We start from the raw sequence: 24713 nt of genomic DNA, 5'->3' as shown, positions 1-24713 counted from the left end.
CAGAGGAAAGATATTGGTGCACTGCCTTGAGACATTGAGACTTTCGAGTGAGCTGTGGGTGTTTGCCAGGAGGGCACTCCAACTAAGCAGTACTATTTTCATGAAGAGGCCTGAATCGAGAGGCCCAATGCGGAAGAAGACAATGGAAGCAGATTTGATGGACGATAGAAGCCTGCCAGAGAGGCTTTGAACGGACTTTTGGCACAGTTGCACAAGCGGTTCCAGTGCAGTTGTATAAAGTAAATGTTAATTAAGTTCTCATTTGACTGAATTGCCATGGAAGAGGAAGTGGCTCCGCCTCTAGCATCCAAAAATGCTCCACCAGAAGTGAGTCTTTCTGCTACTATGTGTGTTCGGAGACCTGTCCCGAGAGAAGTAGAGAATAATAAGATAATGTTACAGCAACACCTTGACGACCTAATAAATATCGATATAGACCTAGATTCAGATTAACATGAGTCTTAGGTTATTGCCTACGTAATGGCAAAAGGAGGGTCTGAGGTTCTGTAATTCTCGAGACTGACTCCATTTTATATTGTGCCGCCATTTTGTGTTGCCCTCACGTAGGCCTGTGAAGGTAGCCTGGCGAACAAAGTGGCCTGGCCTTCTTAGTCCATGTATACATTAACTAGGTTTCTTTCTGACTCTGGAATGAACTGTAAGAAACTGACCTATTCACCTGAAACTGACCTCGCAAAGCCAATTTCTCTGATCGATCTTTGTCTGAGATTGCCAATCAATGTTCAGGACATCGTTAACTTTTAGTTTCCTTGCATATGCCTTATCTTGTTCATCATCTGTTACTGTTTCTTTTTTATATTTCTTCATTACATGGGTTATGCTTTCAATTATAGGTTTGTCCGGCTTTTGGAGATTGAATTTGGGACATTCCTAATGATTAACTTTTGGGTTGGGATACTGTACATGTAATCATGCCATGCCCTGCAGTGCCATCTAAATCAGATTAACCTTTGTGAACTATATAATTATACTGTTTTGCCCATATCCTGCTAAAACCCCAAAGGCTACTCACCTGCTGACCCTCCAGATTTTCCATTTGTTTAGGAATGTAATTGGTACAACTCCCTTACATGCCTGTTGCAGGATAAAGAGTATATAAGACGTGAAGTAAGACCATTCTAACAGACTGCCTCATTCAGTTGCTAAGGCTTCTGTGTGACGTAGTCTCACTCATTTGAGTTTAATAAAGATGTTATTTTATATTCCAGCTTCTGTGTCAACTTCTTTGTATTAGTGAGACCCCTGAGAATGAAGTTTGATTTCTTCAGCACCAGTTGAGTACTTTTAGCCTCTGTTATTTATGTATGTATTTTGTATATGGTTTAGGAACCATACAAAGCTCTTACAGTATTATTTTATTCTACTATTTATACTGTACGCATTATATTTTACAAACTGTGTTACGATTGTAACAGTTCATTTCTTATGCTTGAGAAAGAAGACTGTTCAATAAATCTTTTTATTCAAAACGCCCGTCTATATATTTCTCTGCACCTCTCGTGAAACGAAGCATGCACGATTGACTGAGTGAAATATCTATCTATTGTTTCCACGACTCTGAAGTTACGTTTTATCTTGGGGAAACAAAGTTGTCATGTTTATGCGGTTGTCAGAGACTAATCCCTTCTTGTGAATTTGAGAAAGTTTCTAGTGACCTCTGAGCTAGCTGGCACACACAATTAAGTTTAGTATATTCGGTAGAGACCCAGTCGACCTCAGTCCTACGTCTAATCTGCAGGATATATTATTCCAATGCGCAGAGCCTATTTTGAATATAGGAACTACACTACTGTTCCAGTGGGTAAACCCTGAGTCTCGAATACACCTGCGCTATGCTGGTCTCGCCTTGGTGTTTTTACACCTGTGTGTTGCTGGTCTTGCCTCATTGTTTTTAGACCTGTGTGTTGCTGGTCTTGTCTCATTGTTTTTACACCTGTGTGTTGCTGGTCTCGCCTAAGTGTTTTTACACATGCGTGGTGCTGGTCTCGCCTCAGTGATTTTACACCTGTATTGTGCTGGTCTTGTCAGTGTTTTTACACATGTATAGTGCTGGTCTCTGCTTAGTGTTCCTGTGGGTTAGTGCTGAGTCTTGATTACACCTGTAGGGTGCTGGTCTCTCCTCAGTGTTTTTACACCTCAGTGTGGTACTTATCTTTCCTCAGTTTTTTAAACCTGTGGGATTCTGGTCTCTCCTCAGTGTTCCTGTGGGTTAGCCCTGAGCCACGATTACACGTGCGTGGTGCTGGTCTCGCCTCTGTGTGTTTACACCTGTGTGGTGCTGGTCTCTCCTCAGTGTTTTTACACCTGTGTGGTACTTATCTTTCCTCACCGCTTTTACACCTGTGTGATGCTGGTCTCTCCTCAGTGTTCCTGTGGGTTAGCCCTTAGTCACGATTACACCTGTGTGGTGCTGGTCTCGCCTCCGTGTTTTTACACCTGTGTCGTGCTGGTCTCGCCTCCGTGTTTTTAACCCTGTGTGGTGCTGGTCTTGCCTCAGTACTGGTGCTGGTTTCGCCTCCGTGCTTTTAGACCCGTGTGTTGGACTCTTCAAAGTGTGTTTACACCAGTGTGGTGCTGGTCTCACCTCAGTATTCCTGTAGGTAAGCACTGAGTCTTGATTACAATGGTGTGGTGCTGGTCATGCCTCAGTGTTGTTACATCAGTGTGGTGCTCGTCTCGCCTCAGTGTTTTACACCAGCGTGGTGCTGGTCTTGCCTCGGTGTTTTTACGCCTGTGTGGTGCTGGTATCTCCTCAGTGTTTTTACATCAGTGAGGCGCTGGTCTCTCCTCAGTGTTCCTGTGGATTAGCCCTGAGCAATGATTACACATGTATGGAGCTGGCCTCGCCTCAGTGTTTTTACACCTGTGTGGTGCTGGTCTCGCCTCCGTGTTTTTACCCCTGTGTAGTGCTGGTCTTGCTTCAGTACTTCTACACCTGTGTGGTGCTGGTATCGCCTCAGTGCTTTTACTCCTGTGTGGTGCTGGTCTCTCCAAAGTGTTTTTACACCAGTGTGATGCTGGTCTCACCTCAGCATTCCTGTAGGTAAGCACTGAGTCTCGATTACAACGGTGTGGTGCTGTTCTTGCCTCAGTGTTTTTACATCTGTGTGGGCTCGTCTTGCCTCAGTCTTTTACACCAACGTGGTGCTGGTCTCACCTCAGTGTTTTTATACCTGTGTGGTGCTTGTTTCGTCTCAGTGTTTTTACACCTGTATGGTGCTGGTTTTGCCTTATTGTTTTTACATCTGTTTAGTGCTCGTCTTGCCTCAGTGTTTTACACCAGCGTGGTACTGGTCTCACCTCAGTGTTTTTATACCTGTGTGGTGCTTGTCTCGTCTCAGTGTTTTTACACCTGTATGGAGCTGGTCTTGCCTTAGTGTTTTTACATCTGTGTGGTGCTCGTCTTGCCTCAGTGTTTTACACCTGTAGATACAGAAGCGAATGCGTCAGAATCAATACTGAAATCCCCATTACATGGATAGGAAAATATTAATTAATACTTTTACAGAGTCAACTTCTCAACTTTATTTGATATAAATAAATGTCACCAGCACAAACTGTAGTTCTCCAAATTGATTTTTTTATATATAATTGAAAACAATTGAAAAAAATCTTAAATGCAGGATTTCAAATAGCCAATAAAATATTTCACCACAAGCTAATAGTCCTATGGATAGCCACAAAATCCCTAATTACCCTATTCATTAATACAGATGCTACTCATATGTACTCAAAAGTATTCTGTTTTGAGATCGCTCCGTCTTATCACCCGGGAGTACATCAATGGACAACAATTTATAAGTCATTCTCTAATCTTTTGTACTCTCACACTTTTTTTTGTGTTTTTCCAATTTATGTAGGGCTTCTCCAGAAAAAGTTGACGCATTTCAGCCCGACATATCTTGGGCCTTATCAGGACAGGGGTAAAAACAGTACACCTTTAAGGTGTTTCTACACCTCCGTGCCGGAACTACTCTCCTTACACGTTTCTTTTTTTGTGGGTGGGGAAGAAAACTGGATGCTTAAATTTCCCGGATCTCGCAATCACGTATTAGTGACTTGGCTACAATATAAAATTCGTGCAGCCCTCAAACATGGCTCTGGTTTATTTTGAAAATCCCAGGTCGCGTGTTCAATATCTGTTGTCTGGCTTCGGTCTCTATTACTTTTCCTTAAAGTTATCCTACGTGGCTCAAGGCAGCCATGGTATTCCCCGATTCTGGCTCTCGTAGGCAAAACCAAGTGATCCAAGTGTTTTTACATCTGTGTGCTGCTCATCTTGCCTCAGTGTTTTACACCAGCGTGGTGCTGGTCTCACCTCATTGTTTTTATACCTGTGTGGTGCTTGTCTCATCTCTGTGTTTTACACCTGTATGGAGCTGGTCTCGCCTTAGTGTTTTTACACATGTGTGGTGCTCGTCTTGCCTCAGTGTTTTACACCAGCGTGGTGCTGGTCTCACCTCATTGTTTTTATACCTGTGTGGTGCTTGTCTCATCTCTGTGTTTTACACCTGTATGGAGCTGGTCTCGCCTTAGTGTTTTTACACATGTGTGGTGCTCGTCTTGCCTCAGTGTTTTACACCTATTTACAACAAGGGGTGGTGATGGACAGAGTCTCTGAATTAAGCAGAATACTCTCACCCAGTCAAGAGATCAGGGCTAAATCCAACACCGAGTATTCTGCTTAATTCAGAGACTCTGTCCCTCACCACCCCTTGTTGTAAATAATTTTGTCCACCCTAAGCGTGGAAGGGTATACTCAGACATGAGTCCCTTGCTCATTGCACCATCAGGATTCAAGCAAGCCGGGCCGAAGACGGCTGTAATGCCAGAAACCGGTCCCCGGAAGCTTGTTTCCTTCCCAGTGTAAGAATTGGCTTTTGTAGTTTGGTTTGCCCTGTTCCCATCATGCACTGGGACAGGAACAGACTAATTTGCATACAGCCAGGTTCTGAAACTGGGATGGTGCAGTGAGCTAAAAAACGGTGTTGGATCTAGCCCTGATCTCTTGACTGGGTGAGAGTATTCTGCTTAATTCAGAGACTCTGTCCCTCACCACCCCTTGTTGTAAATAATTTTGTCCACCCTAAGCGTGGAAGGGTATACTCAGACATGAGTCCCTTGCTCATTGCACCATCAGGATTCAAGCAAGCCGGGCCGAAGACGGCTGTAATGCCAGAAACCGGTCCCCGGAAGCTTGTTTCCTTCCCAGTGTAAGAATTAGCTTTTGTAGTTTGGTTTGCCCTGTTCCCATCATGCACTGGGACAGGAACAGACTAATTTGCATACAGCCAGGTTCTGAAACTGGGATGGTGCAGTGAGCTAAAAAACGGTGTTGGATCTAGCCCTGATCTCTTGACTGGGTGAGAGTATTCTGCTTAATTCAGAGACTCTGTCCCTCACCACCCCTTGTTGTAAATAATTTTGTCTACCCTAAGCGTGGAAGGGTATACTCAGACATGAGTCCCTTGCTCATTGCACCATCAGGATTCAAGCAAGCCGGGCCGAAGACGGCTGTAATGCCAGAAACCGGTCCCCGGAAGCTTGTTTCCTTCCCAGTGTAAGAATTGGCTTTTGTAGTTTGGTTTGCCCTGTTCCCATCATGCACTGGGACAGGAACAGACTAATTTGCATACAGCCAGGTTCTGAAACTGGGATGGTGCAGTGAGCTAAAAAACGGTGTTGGATCTAGCCCTGATCTCTTGACTGGGTGAGAGTATTCTGCTTAATTCAGAGACTCTGTCCCTCACCACCCCTTGTTGTAAATAATTTTGTCCACCCTAAGCGTGGAAGGGTATACTCAGACATGAGTCCCTTGCTCATTGCACCATCAGGATTCAAGCAAGCCGGGCCGAAGACGGCTGCAATGCCAGAAACCGGTCCCCGGAAGCTTGTTTCCTTCCCAGTGTAAGAATTGGCTTTTGTAGTTTGGTTTGCCCTGTTCCCATCATGCACTGGGACAGGAACAGACTAATTTGCATACAGCCAGGTTCTGAAACTGGGATGGTGCAGTGAGCTAAAAAACGGTGTTGGATCTAGCCCTGATCTCTTGACTGGGTGAGAGTATTCTGCTTAATTCAGAGACTCTGTCCCTCACCACCCCTTGTTGTAAATAATCAGTGTTTTACACCAGCGTGGTGCTGGTCTCACCTCATTGTTTTTATACCTGTGTGGTGCTTGTCTCATCTCTGTGTTTTACACCTGTATGGAGCTGGTCTCGCCTTAGTGTTTTTACACATGTGTGGTGCTCGTCTTGCCTCAGTGTTTTACACCAGCGTGGTGCTGGTCTCGCCTCATTGTTTTTATACCTGTGTGGTGCTTGCCTCGTCTCAGCGTTTTTACACCTGTAGGGAACTGGTCTCGCCTTAGTGTTTTTATATCTGTATGGTACTAGTCTCGCCTCAGTGTTTTACACCAGCGTGGTGCTGGTCTCGCCTCATTGTTTTTATACCTGTGTGGTGCTTGCCTCGTCTCAGCGTTTTTACACCTGTAGGGAACTGGTCTCGCCTTAGTGTTTTTATATCTGTGTGGTGCTTGTCTTGCCTCAGTGTTTTTACATCTGTGTGGTGCTCGTCTTGCCTCAGTGTTTTACACCAGCTTGGTGCTGGTCTCACCTCAGTGTTTTTACACCTGCATGGTGCTGGTCTCTTCAGTGTTTTTACACCTGCGTGGCGCTGGTCTCGCCTCAGTGTTTTTACACCTGTATGGTGCTGGTCTCTCCTCTGTGTTTTTACACCTGTGTGGTGGTCTCACCTCAATGTTTTCACACCTGTGCAGTGCTGGTCTCGCCTTAGTATTTTTACACCTGTGCCGTACTGGTCTTGCCTCAGTGATTTTAAACCTGTATGTTGCTAGTCTCGCCTCCGTGTTTTTACACCTAAGTGGTGCTGGTCTCACCTCCGTGTTTTTGCACCTGTGTGGTGCTGGTATTTCCTCTGTTATTACTCCTGTGTGGTGCTGGTATTTCCTCTGTGTTATTACTCCTGTGTGGTGCTGACCTCGCCTCCATGTTTTTACACCTGTGCGGTGCTCGTCTCGCTCCCGTGTTTATACACCTGTTTTGTGCTGGCCTCGCGTCCGTGTTTTTACACCTGTGTGGCGCTGGCCTCGCCTCCGTGTTCCTGTGGAATAGTGTGCAGTGTACCCCTCATTACACATGTTCAGTGCTGTTCTTTTCTCACTGCACGTGTGCAGTATTAGTCCCTCAGTGCACGTTTGCCTGCACACGTATCTGAGGGAGGGTGCAGTGTTCAATGTTCCGTGTGTGTTAGACTCGCTCAGGGTGCTTCTTTCCTGTCCCCTTGTGTGCTGTTCTCCCTCGGTGCACTGTGCTGTGGTGCTCACGTATTATTCCACTTGTGCGGGGGGCGGCGGTGTCCCTGTCCTCTCCTCGGCGCACTGTAGGGTGGTGTGTGAGCTCTGCTTTGCTTTGGTAGGCGGTGCTCACCACTGAACTCTGTACACGGCGGGTGGGGGTGGTGCAAGCTGCGGGTGTGGTGTTTGTCCTCAGTCCCGAGATAAACCTGTCCGACTGCACTTGTTCCGGCTCCGCTTTCTCTCCCTGTCTCTGACATTCCCAGGTAAGGAAGACTTCTTAAGTTTTAAAGCATTTCGTGAAAATAAAAAAGCAAGTGTTAAGTCCAACAGACCTGCCCTCTCTCCGACTGTGTGAAGATTGCGCAAGAGTGGGAGGCCGGTGGGCGTGTTAATGCGTCAGGTGCAGTGGTGTCGAGGCACAGAAGCCGGGGAGGGGTGGGGGGTGTATTGCACCCTGATCAGGTACTCGCATGGTGCCCCCAGAGCTGTCTCAGTGAGGGCACACAGACAGCGCCCTCAGTGCCCTCAGACGGTGGTGTTCTAGTTGTTCACGGGATTCTCGTGCAGTGTATGGGTGTCACTGTGTAAAGTACTCGAGGGCTGTCTAGAATGATCTCATGTTGTCCGTAACGCTCTCACTTTGCCTGTTTCCGTCTCAGGCTCTCTATGCTAATACGGTCAATCAGGAGTAGTCTCAGTTTAAATGTATGTATGTATGCATGTGTGTGTATTTGTATGTATGCATGTATGTTTTTTATGTATGTAGCATTTGTACAGCATGGACCTGGCCGAAAGGTCCTCTCTGTAGTGCCGTCTATGTTGAGTATTGCTAGACTTCCTATAGCCCTCACATATGACATATGGCCTCAGGCGTCCTATGGTACGCCAGTTATCTCCTGGACTGTGTGTAGTATTCTGAGTGTATACAGTAGGGAGAATCCTCACAGTCCCTGAAGCGTCCACAGGCTCTCTAGGGCTCTCAGGCTGTCTCTTGCTTCTGGGAGGGGTTACAGTGCCCCGTGCCTTCCAGCTTCTGGATACTGTTTGTAGGTCTGTGGAGCTGTCTCTGTGCACCTAGACATCACACCGTGCACCCAGGCTGTCTCCACTTCACACAGACAGTGGCTGGCACCTTTAGGCAACACGAGTACACTAAGGCCGAAGGTATTATCACCAGGCCTAAATAGTGCACTCAGACTTCATATCTCACTCGCAGATAATACTCTAAGGTGCTATATATTATTTAGATCACTGCCCATAGCTCTACCAGGCTCTATATAGTACTAGTCTCAGCTCCGTTTTTGTATACACTCTGAGGCTAGCACCCTAAACGTGCCTATATCCTCACACTGTCTAGTATCAGTAGACAGCCCATCATGGCGCCAGATTGCCCATAGCAGTCTCATGCTGCAGATAATGCCACTCTGATCGTCACATTACGCACATTAGACACGCATATTGTCTCTCAGATCCATACACCACCGACCAGTGTGACCAGATCATGTGGTGACCTCACGGCTTGCTTCTGGAAACCTAATGGCCTCACATGTCTCTTCCAGATCTGCCATGAGCATCAAAAGCCGCCACTGGGACACCCACAGGAGTGGGCGGAGCAAGCCGCCTCCGAGCCTGTCGGGCTTGGATACTGCGCGGCCCAGCGGGCAGCCCTCCTCACCGCCCCCCGAGAGCTCCTTCCCGCGCGACCACGAGCGATGCCGGCGCGAGCTCGCCGAGGCCAAGCTCGTGGCCACGAACATGGAGAAGACTCTGCACTGGTGGGCCGAGTGTGCGAGCAAGTGGAAGGAGCGCTGGGCCCGGGCCAATGCGGAGCGGCACCGGGCCAAGAAGGAGGCCCGGGGTCTGAAGCAGGAGGTGGCGGACCTGACGCAGGAAGTGCAAGAGCTGCGGAAGGAGCTGGAGGCACTGAAGAACCAGGGGGCACCCGTTCCACCGGAGGGGGAAGCCAGAGAGACCTCCGTGCCGGTCAAGGACATCACCCTGGGGGCTCTGGAAGCAGAGGTCAGGGAGGTGCTGACCAAGCTCAAGAACTGGAGGGCCTCTGGGGAGGCAGAAAGAGAGAACGGACTGAGCCCCGGAGAGGGGTTGGAAGCCGCCCCGGCAGTGTTTGAAGCAGAGGTGAGATAGAGGGGAGGAAGAGCCAGGGGGCTTCGGGTCAGAGGTAGGAGAAACTCTGAGGACAATGGCACAGTGAAATGAGGCTAGTCTGGAAACACGGGGGGGGGGGAGGGGGTAGCAGTGAAATGGAGCCACTCATGAGGTGAAGAGAAGTTACAGTGATGATATGCAGTGGTTTCTCATCACGCATGTACAGTAAAGTGGATAATATGATTACAATATACAGCATACAACTAATTGAATTTGCCAGCTATGGAGAGCAATGCAATCATACCTGCCCTTAATGCAGTGATGACTGAGCCCAGAGCCCACTTCTATGTGAGTCCGCTTGATATGCATGGTCAGTCCGGCCTTCTGCACGTCCTGCATTGAACACAGGTACCCCAAGTGGGCTTTGGCCAAGACTGCAGGGTCGGGCCTTCGGTCTAGACCAGAGGTCTTCACATTTATTTTGCACTGAGCCCCCATAAGCAAAATATTTTGAAGCCAGGCCTCCCTCCTAAACTTTATGACAAGATGGTGGCATGAGGCGGGGGGTATGAGATCATTTCAGGGGTGCTTTTCTGTAGCTCATAATTCACACTATATATGAGACTTATAAATGCATCAAACAAAAACAGAAATGACCAAAAGCACAACTTCCCATAATTGGAGTGCTGGGAGCCCCTTGCACCCATGGGCCTCAATGCAGCTGCACTTGCTTCACTAATGATAGCTGCATGCTTTGCAAAGCAGGCTGCCTCCTCTGAACTTTCTTAACAATATGGGCTCGCCCATCTCATGGCAAAAAACAAAATTAGGGAGGGTCCGTGGGGAAACAAGGATTAAAGACCCAATAGTACCCTATCCCCTAATCTAACTAACAGAAATACACAAGGGGGTACTATAGGTCTACAAAAGCTGGTGTGTGCCTACTCTTTAGACAATACACATGCTAAAGATCGTGTGTGCAAAAAGGTGTGAGAGAGAAGTGAGAAGACAGAAGAGGGAAGAAAAAGAGACCCATCAGCCCACCCGTTGGCGGAGCTTCATCATTTGGGATTTTGGTATTATTTGCTGGTACCAGCCAGGCTCCTCACTAAGTTATTATGAGGAAGCACTGGCATCCAGTCCACCAATGAAAACCAGCCACGGAAAGAAGATGTAAAGGCTGTGGGAAAGAAAAGTTGCAGTGCTCAAACAAAATTTGTAAAGGTTGTGTGATGTCTAAAATTGTCTAGTATAGTGCCAAAAGAAACGACTTTATTGGGGAGGCCACCATACTGTCAAGATTAAAATAGAAAGGCAAAGTGTATGATAGTATTGGAAACAAATACTGCTATCAAATGATGTGTTCATTGGACAACATGTTTCAGACAATAAATGGCTTTCTTCAGGACCTATAAATGACACTACTGCAACGGTTAAATGTGTACAGTGATATTAGAACTTTAGTCATAAACCATGCATACCAAGAAACCTACCAACTGGTTGATGTTTCGAATGGTAAATATGAAGTCATGGTTCCATAGTACCTTCTCCCAAAATCTGTTTGGGAATCGCCTCACCTAGCCTGGCGCTCTGCTCAGTTCAATGAGGCCCCGCTCTGTCCGTCGGTACCTCCAAACCCCTCCTTCCCCTCGGCTCAGGAAGGGTTTGGATGTACCGACAGACAGAGCGGGGTCTCATTTACCTGAGCACATTTCACCGTTGCAATAGTGTTTCCATTTATAGGTCCTGAAGAAAGCCATTTATTGGCTGAAACATGTTGACCAATGAACACATCATTTGATAGCAGTATTTGTTTCCAATACTATCATACACTCTGCCTTTCTATTTTAATCTTGACAGTATGGTGGCCTCCCCAATAAAGTCGTTTCTTTTGGCACTATACTAGACAATTTTAGACATCACACAACCTTTACAAATTTTGTTTGAGCACTGCAACTTTTCTTTCCCACAGCCTTTACATCTTCTTTCCGTGGCTGGTTTTCATTGGTGGACTGGATGCCAGTGCTTCCTCATAATAACTTAGTGAGGAGCCTGGCTGGTACCAGCAAATAATACCAAAATCCCAAATGATGAAGCTCCGCCAACGGGTGGGCTGATGGGTCTCTTTTTCTTCCCTCTTCTGACTTCTCTCTCACACCTTTTTGCACACACGATCTTTAGCATGTGTATTGTCTAAAGAGTAGGCACACACCAGCTTTTGTAGACCTATAGTACCCCCTTGTGTATTTCTGCTCGCCCATCTCATGCCAAACTCTCCATCCCATCTCCCTGAAAACCAAATCAAGTTGCCTCCTCTGTTTTAATCAGTGATAGAAGTGGGCGGGGACGGAAGGGCACAGCGTGCCCCTACTTTTTACATTCAACACAGTCCGTTCCCCTACTTCTTTATTTTAAAAATGCGACCCGAGACGGCAGGGATGGTCTGAATGAAAAAAGTATTGCGAGATGGTCCAGCCCTGTATGATAAAGATTGAGGAAGGCCTCTGAAGTCGCCACGACCTCCTCCCCTTCCCCTCTGTATCTGGGCCCAGGAGCCTGCCCAACACTGTAGGAGAAGTGTTTCACTGGAGGAGTAATCAATCAGCAGTGAAAACGGCTTCCTTTGATGGCCCAGCTCCTGCAGTGATTTACACCTCATTTAGTAACGGCCCCCCTGCCTGCCCCCACTGTGAACAATTCAATAGTCACATCAGACTGATGGCGCCACAAGGAAAGTCCAGGTGTGGAATTTGTGACAAACTGTGCCCAAACGTTGGCGCTTTTAAAAACAAGCATTTGCAATGAAATAGGTCTCGCATTTGCGAAGGTTTAAGCTATTGCTATTATAAATGACAATGCCTTTTATTTATGTTTTAAAAACCAACACGTAAATAAAAGGCATTGGCATTTACAATGCAAATAGTTTAAACTCTCACAACTGGGAGACCTATTGCATTGCAAGTGCTTGTTTCAGTAGGGAAAGGTTTGAGGCAGGTTTCCATTTTACGCCTTAATGATAGTAATAAACAAAACAGTGAGGACCGGAGTTATCATGTTGGCTATACCATGCAATACTTTAGTGAGGACCTTGAGCTATCATGTTGGCTATACCATGCAATACTTTAGTAATTTCTCCACCCGACAGCTAAAGTTGCACGTGCTGCAGTCACACCCTCACAAAAATTAAAAGGCTTAACACTAACCTGCCTACCCGATGGATTAACCTGAAGCAGTGCTTCCCTAGTTCTCTGCAGTGGTAAAATGACGAGGGGCACCTTATTAATTTTTTAAGATTAGGTAAATGGCGGTCCATTCAGTTCCACAAACCACACTTGCACAGGGTAAAAATGTGGCAAACCACATCACCTCAGGTGCACTGCTCCTAAAGGAGAACGCAGGGGTTAGTGCTCCATTTAACACATGTGCAAGATCGGATACACCATGGCCATATATAGGATGCACTGCCCCTCTCTGTGCTGTGGTGTATATTAACTGGGTACACCAGGCACAAACGGCACACTGCGCCCTTACACATTCATTGCGGTGTTTGGAGTGCCGCCACTAACTCACACCTGCATTGTGAACAGCACATTAGTGAAAGGCAGACCTGATATTTGAAGTTGCTGGTCTGTCTATCATTGCAGGTGGATGCCCAGGATACATCTCAAAGGGGGCAGATATTCCCCTGCAGATGGAAGCATCGATGCCACCTGCCTGCAATCTGGTGCCCTGAAACCTTCTTGACCCTCTCACAGGGGGCGACTCTTTGCCTTTGTGCCTGTGGCTGTAACATGGCATTAGTGTTAAGGCAAAGGGTACCCTTATTTACATCTGGGTGCGCCTTGTTGGGATCACTTTGGTTCACCTTTAGTGCTGGCAAGATCTAATTTACAAAGGAGGCGTGCAAGTGTCTGATGACCCTTCAGTAATCAGAGATAGGCGAGACACTGAAATCTCGAGCCAGAGGTACTCTTTGACCCTTCATCCCAAAATGAGTTCTCAGCTTTGATGTTGCTTCTGTCTGCCACCACACTAACCTAAAGCGCCAAGAATGAAAGAAAAACACATTGACCTCAGAATAAGTACAGGAGGGGGATATAGATGCCAATCTAGAGGATGAATGGCACAATGTGAAATCAGAAAACCGAGGAATTTTCCTGGCTTCCTCACTTGACCAAACTGTTTGATCCTAGTCAAATATTTTATTTGACAGTGCTTCTTTTTTCCCCATTGCATTTGAGAGCACTCTGAAATACAAGAATTCAGGTGTGTATTATACAAGTATCTTTTGTGTCGCATTTATTTAAACCACAATGCTACTCAATGTAAGAATATATAACAGTACGTGCGTTATCATTATTCGTATGCATGGACGTGCAATGCCTCAAAACATTTCTTTTACTACTAGCAGCTATGCAAATAACTATCCTTAGCTTTAAAACTAAATAAGGTAAAAGCGCTATACAACAATAAACACGCGGCCGCCATTGACAAAGCCGGCCGGTGGAGCGCGAAACAACAACTGGCTTCGAAGCAGACATCCCACGAATGTATTTAAAGTAAGTGGCAGGCATTATTAAAGCGAAAGCGTGCATGGTGCGCGGCTGGAAATACAAACAAGAAGGGTGCCATTTCTATGCCCTCTGACCTGCCTGCTTCAGCAAGACGGGAATTAAGTAAAAAGTGCATCCAACCTCTTAATGAAAGGTAGAATGCAGGGACACATGTAAGAGGGGCAGTCCTGATGGTAGGTAACAACAGGAGACCGGGAGGTACTAAGGAGGGACCAATAAGCCTATTAACAAATCAAATCCCAACATTTACAAAGGACAGTCAAAAAAACAATACAAAATAGGGGCGGAGTGTGGATACAGCTTCAAATCTATACCTCACTACAGCATGTCTTGAAGAGACAGCGCAAGCGCTTCCTAGCCAAAACCTAAAAATAACTGTAGAAAACATTTAATGTCTTATCAGCTGTTTTCCTTATTTTAATTTATAAAAAATGTTTTATGCTGCCCTGTCTGTGTTCAGAGATGTGGTCTTTTCAAAAATACTCTTTACCTTTTTAAGGATATGAAATAAAAAGCAGCCCTAGATGTCTAGTTCTGTGACACCCGAGCACCTGAACCCCTTGTATACCCCATCCAGGGTCGGACTGTGAAAACAAATAGGCCCAGGCACCAAGGCAAGATTGGCGTAATGGGCATCGGGTGGGAGGCAGGAGGCCTGAGGGGTGAGAGACTGGTTTTGTTACTGGGGGCTGCAAAACCGACCCACAGTAACAAAACTAGCAGGACTGTCCAGCACAATGACTCACTTCTCACTCTCAAAAATGGAGTCACACCCAGGTGTTTATAACTGGGCAAAATTGGGTTGTAGCTGAAGGCAGTGCAAGTTTATCTCAGTGGGGCAGAAAAGTGTTGGGGGGGGGGGGAAATAGCACTATAGCCAGAGCTACCAAATTTGAAACTGGGGAACCAGGATCAGGCTTCATGACCAGACCACTCTCCCGAGGGAGCATATTCCCCTACTAGACCATAGAAGGCCTCCCTAGGCCATAGAAGCCCTAGTCTCTTAGCACCAGCAGGTGGACCCTTCCGGTGGCCAGGGTGGATTAACCTTGAAGCCCTGTCCACCACAATCCATACTGAAGTTCATCTTCAGTCTTGCAGGCAGGCCTGCGAAGCATCACACCCTAGCTAAACAGAGACTTTGTCACTGAGGTTACAGGACCCTTGAGGCCAGTCCGTCTCACCCATTGGTGCCTCCATTGGCTTTGTTCCAGCAATAGTAGTGAAACTCACAAGGGATCGACAATGCAGGATTTGCACGCACATAAAACTAAGGGGCAAATTTACGAGGACCATGCATCATGGTAAATGCATGACACAAATCTCCAAGTCATATTTATGAAGCCACTCATTGCAACTTTGCATGGAGTTGAATTGTTTCATAAATATGGAGTAATGCGACAAAGCACAAATCACCGCTTTGTCTTCGTCTGCACAATGGACGTATTGTGGTGGGTGTTCCCATGCAACTCCCATGGTTTTTGATGCATTCCTAGATTTACAAGGACTTGTGAACCTGGGAATGTATCAAAATCTTACGCCTCCCCAAGGGAGGCACAACTAGGAGTAATATCTTTATTTCTCCCTGTTTTTTCTCTTTCTATAGGTGCAGCACATTTAGAGAGAGGAAAAACCTCTTAGGATTGTTTTTGTGCAGGAAGGTGCCCCTTTCTGCACAAAAACAATCCTGCATGCAACAGTGTGCCTGCATTGGCGCTAGGCTGACGAAACAGCGCCAGTGCAGGGGGAAAAGACAGAAATTGACTATATTGGATAAATACGGTGCATTCTGCCCTTTTCCTGTGACGCAGGGCAGCACAGCAAAATAACTTGCTGTGCTGCCCTGCGTCCCCATTCCCATACATAGGCCTCATAGTGCGCAAACTTCACTGTCTCTCTGCTTCTTGCACAATCACTTTTAACATGTGCTGCCTGCTTTGGGGCCACTGCAATTATGCAGCAATTGAGTACAAAATTATGTTGCAGTGTTGACTAAATTATGCAGCAAAGAAAGGCTGCAGCATATTGTGTGGTACATTTTCGGATACTTTATTATTTTGACTTTTTTACACATAATAACAGTCTCTGCAAAGCTTTTGCCTCATTAATACCAGTTAAACATACAAGTGCAGCAGTGACAACAGTGACCAGTCAACCTTTGTAAAGGGCCTTCTACTTCACAGCAACACAAGTCACGTGTTTTGATCCGTTTGAGCTACACATTTCTTTTATTTAGAACCATCAGATTATGCAACTGATGATGTATTATGTGGCAAATATGGCAGAGCTATAATTATTTGTAAAACATTTGCAAACTAGGATATTTTGTCATTCAAGTTTGATCTTCCTCATGCAGTCTCTGTTGGGTGGTATTTCTAGACACCTACAGTGCTTGTGGAGAGAAAGGATGAACTTGTCTAATAGTGATTGTAGAGAATATTAGTCTGAAGGGGAGAAAATAACTGATTGAGATAATCCGAGGTCCTCTACCTATTTCTGACTCTACCACTGTTTGAGTTTCATAATTTCATAATTGATACATTTGCAATTCTCATTGCTAACTAACTTGAGTAGTAATTTCACAAACTACAAATATAATAATTGTTTCACATTCATCTGATATTGCTAAAAGCATCTGCAAAACCAACAGGTCTGTTTTTTTTAGGTGTATATATTCATTTCTGAGTGCTATTGATAGAGCGCGCGAGGCCACCCGACCAACTGTTTTCGCCGTTTCCGGCTTCAGGGCCCATATACTTTTCAAACCACCATATACATCGATCAGGTGACTTCACGAGCTCTATCAAGTTGGTGTGTGTGTGTTCCCTGCTACCAAATTTCGGTGCACCCGACTTACCATCCACCGATGCGGGTGCCTAATGACCACAATGAATCAGGGAGCTAGCTGTAAAGGAAAAGCAGCAAAATACAAACCCAACCAATAACATTCAAATACTGTTTAAATGATCACGGACAACTGGAAGTTTTAAAATGTTTATCTAAAGTTCAATATTTTCTTGCATGAGGTACAGTAAAATAAGGCAATCAATAACCAAGATAATGTAAATCACATAGGCAGAAAGAAATAATGACAGAGTAATCATCAAGGTACTAAATAAAATGTAACGAGAAAATACTATATAAGTCAGTATTATCTAGACAGGGATAGACTAAGTGTGTGTGACTATAGAAGAACTTATAATGAATAACACGCTTCACTTAAGGTGAAAGGGCCTTTGAACAAACTAGGCAACGAAGTTCTAGACCATATCAGAAAATGACACACTGCTATGCAAAATATAATTTCTAACAAATGAGAAGACATAGGAATAACTTTGCAAAATTATAAATGACTGTTCAATAGTTTGCGGAAAGGCATGGAAATATAACATATGCAATGTTGAACTTTATTTAAGCAAAAGTTAGAAATTCAGAAGGTGCAAGAATTTCAAGAGGTTCAGAGTAATATTTACCTAGAATAGGTGTGGAAACCAAACCCTGGCCACGGGTCAGTTAAGGACAGGAAACCCTCAAGGAAGGATAACCCTCAAAGGACAGCAGGTGCAGAATGGACACCCAGGACAGGACAGGATACCCTCGGAAAAAGGAATCAGGACAGGACCCTCAGGACAGGACGGCAAACCCTCAGGACAGGACCCTCTTCAGGATAGGACCGGAACCCACAGTTCGGAAGCAACGCCTGCGCTCCACCCGCTCTGCAGCTATCGATCAAGACCCCGATTGGGTCAGCGAACTCCCAGCTAAGTGCCTTGCCAGCACTTTAAGGTTCAGTAGAACCTTAGCCTATGGTCAAATTCGGACAGAGTGCTCCGCAGCGCTCTGTATCTTCAGTCACCTATTGAGTGCGTTGGGTCAGTGACAGGTCAGCTAAACCAGACAAGTCGGACGGTTCACTAGGTGAACCCAGGGTAGATATACAGTTTGGGGACAGTGTACCACCCCCCAATGTTGCAAAGTGTCAGAATCCCTCAATTTCAATTGGTCCTAAGGTAGGGTTTGGGTAACACACCAATCACAATACGCGAATTGAAGCCTTCATTAACATATTTGGGTACCGCCTAGCAGATTTGGGGTTCCCATGAGCTAACTGTAGCGCAATATAACAATGTATCACATAAGGAGCCACATTCGCTGTTCTCGCAGGGCAGAGGTGACTTTCTCAGGAGCATCTCGCCCATCACTGCCAGCTGGCTATGTTCCATCAGCCAAGGTCCCTCGTGCTGCCGAATGTCGCACAGGCGCAGAAGGGACCTCCAATATGGCTCTCCTCTCACTCAGACCCCCATTTCCCGCGGTACATGAAAAGTAAGCGAAAACAAATTAATACATAATAATGTCATTATGAAAACACATCACAGGGTTTGTACTTTTAACTCATCATCAAGAAATAAACTTAATTGCATTAAATGTTAGCTACATTGACACGGACACAAGAGCAGTGGCACGAGCTGTACCACATGATAAGCACAGCTATGAATTACGCATGCGCATAACTTTCCCTCCACTTCTGCAGACGCGTCAGGACACGTGAGTGTGGCTGACGCATGCGCAGTAACTAAAATACAAGCGGCGGCCATTTTAGAGGACATGAATTAAATTCATTAGAAATACACATAGGCAAGCGTCATAAACTTTACTCAAACTTAATATAAATGTTAGTAAGACGTACATTTATTACCTTGTTATACATAAACGAGGTTCTTGATTTCGGCAAGCCGCAAAATATGCAAAGCTTTGCTTCATCAATCCCCTCTTTGATGATATCTACTATCATCACAAATTATAATGGAACCAGATGCCAACTTTCTTTCACACTTTATAAAGTTCTATTTCTTCCAGCAACCGTTCTAACTTTTCTCTTTCAGTTTTAGCAGGGTGAGAAGTCTTCACCTTTTTGTATATCTGATCATTCACTTCCTCTAATTCCATCTCATCCACACTTCGTTTCACTCCTCTTGCATTTATCTCGTGCTTTTTGGTGCGCTTGCGGTATTTACAGCATAAGAAAATGGAAAGTATAATAAGACCTATAATACCAATTGGCATCAGAATTTTGAATAATAAGCTTTTACCTATGCTAGCAAGCCAATGACCTACATTTGAGAGACCATCTACCAGTCTCTTCCAGGCACTATCAACCTCGAGTGGTTTGAGTTCCTTTGCCAAATTAGTAATGTTTTTCACATATCTTTTGATCTGTACACTTTTATCCGGAATATAAGTGCAACAATGTTGCGCCTTCAACATCCGGCAGACTCCGCCCTCTTTCGCTAATAAGGTGTCAAGAGCAAGTCGATTTTGTAAAACCATTGATCTGATCGCAACCATTTCGGTATTGACCAGCAGAAATCCATGAGCTGTTTCAGTAGACAGCACATCTACTATAGTAGACAATTTGCAAATTCTGTGCGTGTTCAGAACCACTCCCACTCCAGGTATCAGTGCACTGAAAATACTACCCATAATTTCACCTATACTTTCTCTTTTACTACGCACTAAGCCATTAGTATCTTCATTGCTTCCAGCTTTTCCATTCACATGGTATATTTTTGGGAAAACAATGCCAAAGTAGCAGCTCCCATACCAGTGATCCGGCAATTTGAAATAAGCCTTGTCCCCACAAATGTAATAAATTCCAGGAAACACAGGCTCTGACCCATTTTTGAAACCCCAACCTCCAATTACCTTGTAATTATGTTCGCATTCACTGGAACCAATGAAAACATTATTATAATAGCTAGTCTTCTCGCGGTGAAGACATAGCTTGCCTTTCTTTTCAAAATCCAGCAACAGAGCAGGACCCGCTCCACCAGATGAGGTGCCTTCCATGTTTTCTGCCCACTTTGGCTTTTTCTGACTTTCGTCATTAGCCTTCTTCTGAATTTTAATTCTCCTTTTCTCTGCCATGTTCAGGAACATCTTTTCCTGCTCACGCAAAGAACAAGTCAAGTTATCTCTGTGTGCGTCTGCTATGTCAATGTTCCCTATAGTCAGAAAGTAGTCTCCCATATATCTTATGGTGTCAGTTTTGGTATGTACAGGATTCAAGTTCCCACGTATAGGCAGTTCAGAAAAGATCACGTCATTGTTAGAGTAATAATACTGTAACGGTCCCCTTTTGTAAAATAAACTAGCTAAAATGCTACAGGAAATTCCATATGTTAATGGCAGATGATGGTATGTCACGCCTTCAGCCACCGAAGTAGGTAGCTTCATGCAGACATAGCAATCTTCAATTTCCATAGTTTCTACATAGTGTATTAACAAGTTTGCGAAAACATTCAAATGTGTCCTATTTTTCATTCCATGGTAATGTAGTCCTTTCTCATCTGATGCTTCTAAGTCTCGTTTAGTTTGTCTCAATGCTCTCTCATGTCTTTCTACACTCTGTGTTGTCAGCTCCTCATTGTCAGTATTTACAACTTCAGTAGGGACAATGTTAGTATCTTTACTTACAGCAAAGGGAATGAAAATTGTTAATCCTATCCAGATAACTATCAGCACTACTACACTACATATACACACCTTGCAACACGTCTTAAAACGGCTGCAACTAGGTCTACCATTCACTGTTGAATCAGACATTTTAGCTTAGTAGGAGTGTTCTCACCCCTCTTTTTTACTTTTTACACAACTAGCTTACTTTGTGCAAATTCACGGTGGCTCGTCTTCCTCTTCAGCTGAGTACTCTGGGACAGGTTCTCCGTCGCTTACGTCAGTTATATCAAGATCTTCAAGTTCTTCCAAAACCAGTGTCCATTCAGGAGATTTGTACTTTTTGTTTTGTCTTTTTATTCGCTCACTCCTTCTTTTGGAAGAGTCTTCTTCTTGCTCTGCTATTCGAGCACTTCTTCTTGCTTCTGCACGTTTTTCTTCCACTGTCTTTATCCTTAGTCTCAATCTTTTTACAAACCGAGGCTCAAGGTTGTTTCTTTTCTTTAGTCTCTTAGTCGGTACTTGGACTTCACTTTCTTCTCTTATTCTCTTGTTCTCTTTATCTTGTGGTAATTCTTCTCCACTTTCTTCTCCTACTTCCCTTATCTGACTAGTTCCAGGGCTAGCATCAAATTCTTCTGCCTGGTTGCTAATCTGGCCTTGTTCAGGAATATTTTGTTTTTGGCTTTCAATTGTCTCTGTTTCTGTTTCTGTTTCCTGAACCCGTTTTTCTAACCCTATCTGATCCTGTTCAAGCACTTCGATCTCTTGATTTTCTTCTGCTCGAACTATTACTCTATGTCTAGTCTGTCCCTTATCCACATCAGGAGTTAGTGGAGGAGTATCAAACACTTGCTCTGTATCCTGCACTTGTTCAGTATCGGGTACTTGTTCAGTCTTGTTCACTTGATCTGTATCAATCACGTGCTCTGTCCCTGTCTGACCTTCTCCTTCCTCAGTTTTGATTTTAATCTCAAGTGGCTGAGGTTCTTCGCCTGTGCCTTGCTTTTCCTGACTAGTCCACTCTCTACCTTCACTAAGTCGTTCTCTTGTTCTGATAGGATCTTCGGTCAGATCAATCATCGGTATCCATTCTTCTGGCCATATGCTTGGCAGCTCGTCTTCAGCTACTCCTGGCTCAGTTTCCTGGACCTCTTCAGCAGGCTGGTTTCTTGGCAGTTCACAGTCAACTATTCCTGGGCCAACGTCTGCTGTTCCTGCAACCTGACTGGTGCTGGGCTGCTCGTTGTCAGTTGCTACTGGTCTGGCTTCTTCAGGGTCCTCTGCTGGTTGCCCTGGTTCTTCAAATCCTTTGTCTGGCAATACCTTCTGGGTGTGTCCGGCGTGGATCCACTGGGGAACACCTGCGACTTTTACTGCAGTGGTTGTCACCAGGATTACTTGGCGTTTCTTTCCCCACCTTGGTGCCAGACAGCTTGATCGAGTGTGCTTCTTTATTTTGACCCAGTCTCCTGGAACCAAGTTGTGGAGAGGAGTCGTTGGATTAAGGATGCCGTCGTCTCCAATCTGGCGAGAGATAGAACGCACTTGGTCACCCAATCTTCTGCAGTATTCAAGCACCAAATCATCAGTAATGCTCAACAATTTGCTTCCTGGCACCCATGCTTGTCTCATCACTCTTCCCATAATGATTTCATGGGGACTTAGGCCTGTCTTGCGGTCTGGAACACTTCTCAGTCCCATCAGGACCAGGGGCAGGGCCTTCACCCAGGTCATGCCAGTAGCATCTGTCAGTTTTGCTAGTCTGTTTTTGATAGTTCCATTTACTTGTTCCACTATTCCAGAAGCCTCTGGGTGGTATGCACAATGGAGTTTCTGCCTTATTCCAAAGGCCTTACAAAGTTCAGCCAGTATGTCATTCTGGAAATGTCCACCCTTATCTGATTCAATAATGCATGGTATTCCGAACCTAGGTATCAGTTCTTTTAGTAAACACTTCGCTACTGTCAGTGCGTCATTTTGAGGAGTAGGGTAAGCTTCTACCCATTTTGAAAATACGCAAACAATGACAAGGACATATCGTTTCCCTTCACAACGGGGCATGGTGATGAAATCAATCTGTATCTTTATAAAGGGACCCCCTGATCTCCCAATCTTGCTCAGCTCAACCATTGTCCTTTTGCCTGGGTTCATCTGTTGACATGACAGGCACCTCTGGCAGAGGGACTCTGCTACCTTCCTGAACTTTTTGCTGTACCAAGTCTGTTGAAATACCAGAATCATGGCATCCCTACCAATGTGTGATCCTTCATGTATTAATCTTGCCATTGTGCCAAGCAAGTGTCGGGGTAACACAGGCATACCAGTTGGGCCCAAAATCACACCATCCACACGTCTCGGTCTACACCCATCCTCCTTCCATTTCTCTCTTTCTTGCCAAGGAGCCGACTCCTGCCACTCTCTCACCTCATCCCATGTAGGCACTTCCTCAAACACCTGAAGCTGGCAGCTGGTTCCTGGCCCCCCTCGTTTTGGATTTACAATATACCGATCTTTGGCACACCATTGAGCCACTCGATCAGCATAATCGTTTCCCAGAGATACTCTGTCCATGCTCCTTTGATGAGCAGTACATTTTACCACTGCCAGTTCTTTGGGCAACTGGATGGCCTCTAAAAGGTCATGAACAACTTTTGCATTCCGAATGGGAGTACCTGAGGAAGTCATGAATTCCCTCTGCAGCCATAATTGGCCAAAGTCATGCACAACGCCATAACAGTACTGACTGTCAGTATACACTGTTATGCGTAAGTCCTTCCCAATTTTGCAAGCCATTATCATGGCTATCAATTCGGCTACTTGTGCAGACTTGATGTTATATAGGTAACCTGCTTGTTCAATTTTTGTGAAAGACACTACTGCATAAGCAGCACTCAAGCCTCCTAATTCATGTCTTAGGCAGGAACCATCCACAAATAGTTCTTTATCATGCTCAGGCAATGGTACTTCTTTTATGTCTGGGCGTGGCTTGGTACTGAACTCTGTCAGATCAATACAATCATGTTCATCATCATCCCCACCTTCCATTTCCAAGGGGTCGGGGAGTAAGGTGGCAGGGTTCAGAATACCGCACCTAACAATGCTCACATTTGCTGCGCCCACAAGAATCCTCTCGTATTTAGTCAGCCGACTAGGGGTGAGATACTGTGTTTTAGTTCTGGTCAATAGAATTACCACTCCATGTGAAACATACACGGTCACAGGATGTCCCATGACAATGGACTCACTCTGTTCCAAACTTGCACAGGTAGCAGCTACTGCTTTCAGACAGCCTGGTAACCCAGCGGCTACTGGGTCCAGTGTGGCAGAGAAATAGGCCACAGGCCTCCTGGTCGTGCCATGTTCTTGAGTCAGGACTGACAATGCGCAATTATCGCGAGTGTCACAGAATAGTGCAAACTCTTTGGAATAATCTGGCATTCCCAACGCAGGGGCTGTACACAGACAGTTTTTCAATCTTGTGAAAGCCATTAGACTTTCATCGTCCCACTGTACAACATCTGGCATTCCTCTCGTGGTCATTTTTATCAAGGGCCTGGCTAAGGCTGCAAATCCTAGAATCCACTGCCTGCAGTACCCTAATACACCCAGGAACATTCTGACATCTTTTTGAGTACGGGGCAACTGCATTTTTTGAATTATTCTCACTCTTTCTGAAGTGACTTTTCTGACACCCTTTTCTATCTGGTGTCCTAGATATTTCACTGATTTTGCACAGAACTGTAGTTTGTCAGGGGCCACTTTATGCCCTTTCTCACACAGGTGATTTAGGAGGGCAATGGTGTCAACTACACAGTCCCTGTGACTTTTAGACGCCAATAGAAGGTCGTCTATGTACTGCACTAATACAGAGTTCCCAGGTAAAATCAAAGTCTCTAGACATTTTTTCAAGATCTGATTAAAGATAGAGGGACTCTCTGTATACCCTTGAGGGACCCTGTTCCAACAATACACGTGACCCTCGAAAGCAAATGAGAAAAGAAATTTGCTGTCGGGGTGCAGGGGTATCGAAAAGAATGCATGACACAAATCAATCACAGTGAACCACTCAGCATCCCAAGGAATCTGGTACAGAATTACTGCAGGGTTCGGGACAATAGGGCAGCAAGGAACTACAATTTTGTTAACCTTTCTCAGGTCCTGCACTACCCTATACTTGCCACTAGGCTTTTTGATGCCCATAATCGGTGAGTTGCATGGGCTGCTCATCACTTCCTG

General features: G+C 45.3%; 1 protein-coding gene across 1 annotated transcript in view; it reads left to right on the top strand.

Annotated features, from left to right (window-relative positions):
* Positions 1-7459: 7459 nt before the first annotated feature.
* The window catches only part of LOC144755295 (uncharacterized), a 68492-nt gene continuing 51238 nt past the window's right edge, over positions 7460-24713 (top strand). Inside the window, exons 1-2 of the mRNA XM_078644083.1 lie at positions 7460-7601; positions 8898-9474. Coding sequence (XP_078500209.1) covers positions 8905-9474 — 570 coding nt within the window. The 5' untranslated portion in view covers positions 7460-7601; positions 8898-8904. The remainder of the gene's footprint in view (positions 7602-8897; positions 9475-24713) is intronic.

The sequence above is a fragment of the Lissotriton helveticus genome, chromosome 5_1 (genome assembly GCF_964261635.1).
Source record: "Lissotriton helveticus chromosome 5_1, aLisHel1.1, whole genome shotgun sequence".
Taxonomy (NCBI): domain Eukaryota; kingdom Metazoa; phylum Chordata; class Amphibia; order Caudata; family Salamandridae; genus Lissotriton; species Lissotriton helveticus.
The sequence above is the reverse complement of the archived record's forward strand: the minus strand, read 5'-3'. Positions and strand labels throughout refer to the sequence as shown.